The following is a 9,819-nucleotide window of genomic DNA, read 5'->3' as shown; positions in this document are numbered from 1 at the left end:
AGTATAGCGTTGTAATAATGAAAAACGAAGAACTTCAGCTGAATATGGTTTCCTGCCTTTCGGTTTATAATATTGGATACTATGAATTTCATCTAAAATAGTATTTTTTTTTTCTGCAACAAAAATACGCATATATGATGCAAGGTTTTCCATTGTGATGCAACTTTACATGCAAAGTAGAATCGACTTGTATTGATTCAATACAGGGAGCATTATCAATAAATGTCACATAAAAAATACGATATTATAAAACATGGGAGTCATATTTTTGAAAAATAAAGTCAACAGGACTTGAAGATGAATTTAACATTTCTAGGTCTTTGATAGAATCTTTTTCCATAAAAATATCTGATTCATCTTGAATGCTTGTGACACATCTAGTTGGAGATTTTCTTGATGGACCTGGAATAGATAATAACAGAGAAGGTGGAATTTTTTTTATTGCATCATTTGAATAAATAGTTGGTATCAGATGAAGATCATAAATAAGAGTCATTCTAACACCGTGCTTTAGAAATTTTAGATCAAAGTGTGCACTACAAACACCTGAATGTTCTTTAGGAAACCAATTTTTTCTATTAACAAACTTAATCCATTTTTTTCCTAACTCAGGTCTTTTAAGAGCATCAGGAAACGCAAAAACACTATTTTCTTTGTTATAAACTGTTGTTTCTGAAGTTAATTTTAGAGTATTCACATTTGTATTTGAATCAAATATTCATCAAATTTTGATGATTTACTTTTGTATCCACTGCAACAGTATATCACTGCACACTTGTTTGGCATTGTATTAAGAATTCTAGGTTTGAAAATAAAAGTAATTCTTATATTTTTGAAGCACAATAAAAATAATCATATCTCAAAAGCGACAAGCTGTTATAAATGTGTCTAATTTAAATATTGTATTTATATTGTTACTTAATTAAAATCTTATTTAAAACATCAAAATTATTAAGTTCCTCATAACTAAACTCATAATAAAATTCATATGTAATCAAAAAATATTATATATAACAAGAAAAACAAAGCCTTCTGTTTAAAGATATCGTTTATTACAGCAAATAAAACTGGCCTTATAATTTTTTCCGTAAAAACCAACAAACCCGGCCGGCATATTTACATACTCCACAAGGCGATAGCACACATGCGTAAAAATCAAAATGCAAGACCGGAATTTTTTTTTTTTAATAATGATAGACTGCCTGCCCCAACCAAACCCTCAGTCGATGTAGCAGCACTCCCTTGCGGGTCAGGCTATTTGTCAGTCGATGTAGCAGCACTCCCTTTCGAGTCAGGCTCAAATTTAAAAATATGTTTCTTTATAAAAAAGTACGAAAAATGGAACAAATGACTCGAAAGGGAGTGCTGCTACATCGACTGACAAATAGCCTGACCCGCAAGGGAGTGCTGCTACATCGACTGAGGGTTTGGTTGGGGCAGGCAGTCTATCATTATTAAAAAAAAAAAATTCCGGTCTTGCATTTTGATTTTTACGCATGTGTGCTATCGCCTTGTGGAGTATGTAAATATGCACCCGGCCGTGTATATAGTAGGCCATGTTACAGCTAACATTTTATTTCTACATTTGTGCTTTTTTCCCTTTCCGATGTTTGAAAGACAAGATTTACATATTTTTTCATGGGGCGCACGCGACTCGAAAAACTTACTTCTTCTTCTTCTTGTTCGGTTTCTTCCACGTAAACTGGTTAGTTTGCATACTTTACAGTGATTAATAGTAGAATTTCTGGTTAAAGGTGTAACAACCTTTTTTGTCCAGTCTACCACTAAACCTGGCAAGTAGTTTTTTCTACGTATATTATTTCTACATTTACCATTATGCCAAGTGTATTTTTTGAATCATTGCAATCTAAATCAAAAATAGGCACTTTCTCTTTTACCGCTTGCATATTTAATAGTTTTGATGTTTTGTGGGCACACAAGTAACAAATCTTTTTTCGGTTTGTGTCATGATCACACTTTTTTTTATTGGATGCGACATAATAAGTATTTTTATTTATCTACAAAGAAACACAAATATATGCGCTAGCCAAAGTTTTTGCGGGCGTGCGGGCAACCCAGATAGAAACACGACGTTGGCCCAACGTTGTTATAAAGTCGAAAACATCGAATGATATACCGATAACACGCCAACGTTGGTTCAACGTCGACCTACTTTTATTTTAGGTTGGATATTGGTCAAAAAGCTAACATCAAAACAACGTTGGCAAAAACGTTATGCAAACGTCAAATCTACGTTCAAAATTAGAAAAAGACGGCATTTTAAATATGGCTTTATATCAGCGCTGGTCAGATTAATATGTTGCTATGCCAACTTCATCTTTAAAAAGATAATTGGCGAATGTAAATTTAGATTTTTTACACGTCAATATTGCGATTTTTTAAATGGAAATTGTACTTTTATAAATAAACTTAGTATGTATACAATTTATATTTAGTATTTAGTTTTTTTTTACAATAAAGAAAGTAAAAGCTATTCTTTAAATGTAAACTTGGCTACATAAAATCTGATTCCTTTTTATTCACACTAGAAAACCATTTGTAGAAAAAATTGAGAAAGCATCTCTAAATCATCAATTTTTTTTGAATTAACACAATTACAACAACCATAAATTTCCTTATTAAAATAATTGTAAGCAAAATATAAAAATCTAAAGATAAAAAGGTTTCTTTGAGGAAAAAAATTATTTAAATGTATTCGAATTGAACTTGCTTATAACCACTTAATAGCATAAGTTACTTAAAACTCAAAATATCAAATAAATAAATGACTGCACAATAAAAAAAACTTCAATGAACTTCAATTAAGTTCAAATTATTTTTATTCTTACAATTGAAAAATATCTTTTCATCATTCAGCAAAAAATTAGACATAACAGAGAGAATTCTTTTTATAGCATCAATTATTTTTTGTAAAAGACCATTAGAAAATTCTTCTTGTTTAATAACTTGCATAATTTACTATAAATTTATTAGGCACTAAGATTTTCAACACTACAGGTAAGTTTTTAAAAATCTGGTTTCAAGCTTGTAGGTGATATTCTAAGCAACTGTAACAAATGTTCACTAGTTAGATTGGCACGATACTTTGATTTAACAAATTTCATTGTCAAAAATAAAGATTAACATGTATATGTTGAACCAAAAATTGAAATAAGTTTTATACTAATCCTTTTTAGTTGAGGATAATTAACTTCAGGAACCTTTTTCCAAAAATTTAATAAAGCTAGTGCTGCAGCATTTGAAGATTTTGATCTTCTTGGAGATCTAGGAATTCTATTTCAAATTGAGATGTTTCTTCAAGTATATTTTCTGGTATTGGACAACCATTACTAATAATGTCAATTAAAAAAAGGTTTACTAAATAATACGTCAATTAAAAAAATGTCAATTAAAAAAAGGTTTACGAATAAACTCTGTAGTTTTTCCCGGTATGATTCAATCTTACAATCATCATACTGAATTGTAGGATTAAGATTATGAATCATCTTCATTTGAGGAAAATGATTAAAAGTTTTTAAGGTAAGATCTTTCTGAAATTGAGCTAATTTTTTTTGAAAACTAAATATAGTGTGAGCAAGATCAAGTATATCTTTTTCTTTTCCCTGAAACGACAAATTCAGATTTTGTTCATTTTGCAACAAATTCAGATTTTGTTCATTTTGCAACATATCACAAATTCAGATTTATGAATTTTTAATTTAATTTATTAATTCAAATTTATGAATTTATTAACATATGACAAATTCAGATTTTGTTCATTTTGCAACATATCACAAACATTTTTAATGTTTGTGATATGTTGCATTACATCAGTTAAAAAAAAAAATCTTGCAAAAAACTCACATCGCCAAAGATTTCAAATGTCTTCTGCTTTTCAAGCAAAAAACATTTAATTGGTTCTAATAGTTCTACAAACCTATAAAGAACGTCACTATTTGAAAGCCGCCTTACAGCACAGTAAAACAACAAGTCACTTGGTTTGTCAGCAAGATCCAACTCACTAATGAAATTTTTAATGTTTGTGATTTTTTGCATTAGATCAAATATAATCTACAATCTCTAGCACTGATTTAAAAACAAATGGAAAATTAAAATGTTTACTACTAAATGTTCTCGATGAATCACACAATGAACTGAGAGAACTCTGGATACGTAGAATCACTATTTAGTAAACCTATAAACCCAATGTGTTTTCCAACCATTGCTGTTGCACCATCTGTAGCAACACTAACAAGCTTGTTCTTAGGAGCATTGGCTTTCACAAGAACAGTGTCAAGGGCTTCTTTTAAATCAATTCCACGAGTAGTGTCTTTTAGTTCATCTAAATCTAGCAACTCTTCTTTCACAAGTACATCTGATGTTACATATCTAACAAATACTGCCATTTGAGGTTTATCTTTAATATCTGTTGATTTATCCAATGCTAAACTGAATGCTTTAATTTTTTTAAATTCATTTAATAAATGCTGTTCAACTTAGACACTAATCTCAGATATTCTTCTTTCAGTTGTATGTCGAGTAACAGAAATATTTGAAACTAACCTTTGAATTTTGCTACTAAAACTGATATCACATCAAAAAGATTTTGTTTTACAAACTCTCCATCGGTGTAAGGATGTTTACTTTTTGCAATGTTCCAAGCTATAATAAAACTTGCTTCTGTTGTAATATTTGATTCTTTGCTGGAAGATGAAATATTCATTCGTTAATTTTTAAATATTGTTTTAAGCAACTCGATTTTATTTTTTCTATGACATGAATTTATTGGGTATTCTTAAAAAAAAAACATGTTTTGTTTCATAGTGACGTTTAACATTACATGTCTTATGATGAGCTAGTTCAGTATTGCAAATAAATATTTTCTTTTTCAATAAAAGCGTATTTTTCTGTCCAATCACCATGAAATGATCTGTTCTCATCTTCAATTTTTCTTTTCTTACTTTTATTGTGAAGTGCTTTATTGTCACCTTTTGCTATATCCATTTTTCAAACAATATTCCGGCTTCGTATAATTCAAGTTATATCAGTAAATCAATAAAACTTTTGAAAAGAGCCGCATGCGGCTCGCGAGCCGGAATGACGTTTTAAGAGCCGCATGGCTCTTAAAACGTCATTGGCCATCCCTGCTTTATATTATATTATTTGTAAAAAACAAACATTGTAGATACTCATTACAAACATTGTAGATATTCAGTTTTTGTATATTATACATATTTATATATATATATATTTTTTTTCTTATAAAATATCTACTAATATTGCTTGGTTTATTAAATTATTTGTCAATTATATATTACTAGTTAGAATACTATTTATATTTCAAAAGTATTAACATTTCTAGAAATATTTAAGCATATTTTAATAAGCAGAGTTCTGCTCATGTTGTTCCATTGTGTTAGTTATGCAATTCTCTATGAGTGATCATATATATATATATATATATATATATATATATATATATATATATATATATATATATATATATATATATATATATATATATATATATATATATATATATATATTATATATATATATATATATATAGATATATATATATATATATATATATATATATATATATATATATATATATATATATATATATATATATACATACATACATATATACATACATATATAGATATATATACATATATATACACACACAGTAGGTTTCCAAATTATTAGCGACAGTTTTCTTATTTTGTAATTTTAAAGTTTAAATGAATTTTGCGAGAAAAAAAATTGTTTATGGATATTTTTGCTTGTGTATTTTAGTTACTTATATCATTATTAATAACAATAAGATATAGCTGTTACAAATTGTGTATACAGTTTTAAAGTGCAATAATGTAGGTTTTTTTTTTTTAACAAATAATTTTTGTAAAGTTTAGATTTGTCTAGTTTGTTTTTGAAATTATTAATCAAATCAGCTTCTATTATTTCAGGCGAGAAGTTGTTCCATGTATCAATTTTGTTGTTCCACATATCAATTTTGTTGTTCCACATATCAATTTTGGAAAAATCAACAATTGGAATTGGAAAACTCAACAATCAATTTTGTAAAATATCAACAGTTGTTTCACATATCAATTTTGGAAAAATTGATATGTGTAGGTATTCTGCAAAAAAAAATTTTCATTGTGAATTTATGTTGTTACAAATATGGACCTTCTTCTGAAATATTTACAATTATTCTTCTCTATATTAATAATGGTTTGTAATTCTTTTTTTTTATCACGGCCATGCTGAATAAGTTCTCCACCTAGTCTGCATTCCTTTAGTGTTGCTAATTTCATAATGTTTAACCTAGCTCCATAAGATAATTTTTAATTTTAGATGCTAGTTTCGTTGATATTGCTAGTATTATCTCATATTTGTCAATGCCTTGCTGGAGGAATGGAGACCATGCTAGAACCAGAAGATGTGGATGTATGAATGTTGTTTAGATATTTTTTATTATGTTTATGTGTAAATATTTAATGTTTTTAAATTTTGACAATGTTGCTTTATCTGTCAAAAACTTGAATTATTTCTTGTTTAGCTGTCAGTTGATGAAAGGTGTTGTTGGAGTGAGTTCAGTTATCAATTTTTGGAACAATTTTTTGCTATCAAAACGTAAGTATTGGTTAATAATTTATTATTTGTGTTAATGTATAAACATTGATCGTAACCATTCTAACATCTCATTTTCTTTTTAGTATGGCCAGTCTTTAGACTTAACTCCACAAAAATGTATAGAACTAAAACCCTTACTTCTTCACTCCACACATTTTCAGATAGAGATAACATATATTACGAGTGTTTTGAAGTTAGTTTTATTTCGCTCCTTGTCTTTAGTATATGTATATATGTATTTATATATACTAGCAGAAAGCAACCCGTAATACGGGTTACGGTCGGTCTGTTACTTAATTTATCGTGACTGTTTTCCACTATTTAAAGTTGCGAAACCTTAACTAATACCATGTAAGAAAAACGCCTTCAAATTAAAAAATTAAACCATCTGTAAAATTAAAATAAATTAATTTACCAATTATTTAACGTTATTTGAGTAATTTACAACCGACATAGGTCATATCAGTGTATGGCAGAACCATTTTCCTAGACATTACTAAGTTCAACACAATACGTTTTTAGTTACTTACACAAAATAATAACACTTCATCATGCCTTAAATTGACGAAAGATTAAAGCTAAATTCTTGTTATATTTTTTATGACATGAACTTTAATTAATAAGATTAATATGAAGTGAACGTAAATTATTTATGAGTTACTAATTTTTTGGTATCCCCTTGATACATGTTTCTTTAAAAAAAAGGAAATTGTCTTTAAAACGATAAATGCACACAACTAAATAAATTTATTATAAATAACTAAGCAATTGAGTACAAATACAAAAAAAAGTTGATTTACAATCAAACATGTGTATAATAAATTGTAAAAAATATGTAAACTTTGATCTTTTATATTACATTAATGCGTCGTATGACAAACCTAAAAAAAAAATTATAACAGATAAGTAGACATAAAAGAAAAACAAAACAAAACAAAAACTGGAATACAATTTACCTGCTTTTCGGTAGCCTGTTGTCATACTTAAACTGCTGTCATGATGCAACTTGTCGGTGTTGTTTTACGACGTTATTTCACGTTGGCTTTTAGTAAACTTTAGTTAAATTTAAAAGACAAAACAATAGATTTAAAATATTTTAATTAAAAAGCAAAAAAACAAATGCTTCAAATAGCCAAACTAAAAACATTAAAGATAAAAAATCAAATAGATATAAATAAATTGCATTTATATAGCTAAATAGTCTTGGCTTATAGTAAATTTTAAAAGCAGTGTTTTCAATAAATTAAACTACAAATTAATTATTTTTAACAAATAGAATGTAGCATCATATTATGATGATTGGGTAGTGAATCAATTTAACTATATTTAAGTTTAATTGGTGAAAAACAAATAAAATTTCAATTAAAAAAGACAAAAACAAACCGAATATACAACAATTTATTATAAAAAGAAATTACAAATTAAAAAAAAAAAATTACAAAATTAAAAAAAATAAGTCACCGAAGAAAAAACGGCAACAAAAAAGTTATAAATATCTTCACTGATAGAAGACATTTACAACCTTTTGGTTGCTGTTTTTTCTTTGGTGTCTCCCAACACCCCGGTATGGATGAGCCCTCCATTTGAAGGATGGCTCATCCATACCGCCATTACTTTGACACTTATTGAAGGACCTCTCCGAGAGAAGCTCTGGGTGTTGGGAGCGATATCTTTGGTATTCCTCAAATGTTAATGACTCTAAAATTACAAATAGAAAGATATAACAAAATTTAAAATATTTACAATTTTTTTAAATCTAAATATAAAGCATAACCTCACCATTTTCACAGGATGAAGAGGATGCTAAAAAATAAATTAAAAAAAAGTAAATTAAAAAAAGTTAAACTTGTGAGAAATTTAATTTTAATAAAAATATGAGTAAAATGCAAACAGTTTAAAAATGTCATATTTATATTAAATAATTCTATTGCACATATTTCTCCGTAAAAAATATATAAAATTTAAAACACAGCCCTACCAGTTATGCCTCTACCAGATACTAAAGACAAAATATACCTCAGAATAATTCAAATAAATATATAACTATAATTTTTTTTACCTATTCCCCTCATTTCTTCCATGAAGTTGTCTAAAGTAAGAAAAAAGATAACTGAAGCTAAAACTAATAAAAACTAAACTAAAATTAACTATAAACTAAACCAAAAAACTAAAATAAATTTTAGTATCTGTACCTCAGAAGACAAAGGTCGGTTATCCAGTTTTTTGTGAAAATGAGTTATGTATGAGACCTTTTTAGCATTTCAGTATCAACATAGGTATAAAGACTGTTTTCCTGCAACAATGTGAAACAAAGTTTGGTCAATATAAAGGGTGTCCCCACAATGTTTAAAGGAAAAACGTCTGTAGTTCAGAAATGACTTTTCACTTTTTTTATTAAACTTTTTATTTTTGTCAAAATTATATTTCATGTGCCTCAAGACAAATTAAATAAGACAAATTAAATAAAACATAAATTTAACCATCAAGAATAAAAAAGCCAATAAAGACTAATTATTTTACTATTTACTCTCTCCTGGACAATTTCTAAAATGTGACAACTGACTTGGACTACTGAGTGTACAGATATAAATGCTTTATTTAACTATACTAATCACATAATTTATACTTAGTTTTTTTTCCAACTCTCCTAAAAGAAAAAAGAAAATAAAGCTTAAGTACTTGTTTCAAAATTCCAGTTACAGTACAAATAAACAAATTCCTATTAACAATTATCTAATAGCAAAAACACTGGCTTATTTCAGTCTTCAATTCTGTGTCTAAACAATAAAACCACTTAAATGTATAGACGTTAAAATATCTACTTAACTTTTTAAAAATAAATTCACTAAACTAATATAACTAATACTTTTATTAGCTCTCTCTTGATCAACTAAAGAAAATAAATTTTAATTAAACTAACTTGATGTAAAATAATAAGAAGCTGTCTTACTGAGAATTTTAATTTTCTTCTCTATTATTGACAATATAATTTTAAGTATTACCTAAGTTCTTGGGCTTATTGTATAAAATTATAAAAACCTACTGTTTTACTTTTAAGTAAACAACAATATTTTAAAAAACATTTTAGTTACTTTATAAAAAAATAAAGTAGGTTATAAAATAGATTAAATAGATCAAAGATCTATAATCTGCTCTAACAGTCTACAACCTTATCAT

At 27.2% G+C, this 9,819-nt stretch overlaps 2 protein-coding genes across 2 annotated transcripts; both read right to left on the bottom strand.

The window, feature by feature from the left end:
- Positions 1-244: 244 nt before the first annotated feature.
- Positions 245-786, bottom strand: LOC136081330 (THAP domain-containing protein 1 A-like). Its single transcript, XM_065798640.1, has 2 exons — positions 741-786; positions 245-672 (listed from the first exon to the last, which is right to left on the bottom strand). The coding sequence occupies exons 1-2, from the start codon at positions 784-786 to the stop codon at positions 245-247; spliced, it is 474 nt and encodes a 157-aa protein (XP_065654712.1).
- A 2,458-nt stretch (positions 787-3,244) lies between these two features.
- On the bottom strand, positions 3,245-4,723 carry LOC136081329 (general transcription factor II-I repeat domain-containing protein 2-like). The gene is made up of 5 exons (XM_065798639.1): positions 4,564-4,723; positions 4,147-4,456; positions 3,865-4,021; positions 3,467-3,623; positions 3,245-3,378 (listed from the first exon to the last, which is right to left on the bottom strand). Exons 1-5 carry the CDS (start codon positions 4,721-4,723, stop codon positions 3,245-3,247), a joined length of 918 nt encoding a protein of 305 aa, XP_065654711.1.
- Positions 4,724-9,819: the final 5,096 nt, after the last annotated feature.

This window comes from Hydra vulgaris, chromosome 06, assembly GCF_038396675.1.
Source record: "Hydra vulgaris chromosome 06, alternate assembly HydraT2T_AEP".
In the NCBI taxonomy this organism is placed as follows: Eukaryota; Metazoa; Cnidaria; class Hydrozoa; order Anthoathecata; family Hydridae; genus Hydra; species Hydra vulgaris.
The sequence above is the reverse complement of the archived record's forward strand: the minus strand, read 5'-3'. Positions and strand labels throughout refer to the sequence as shown.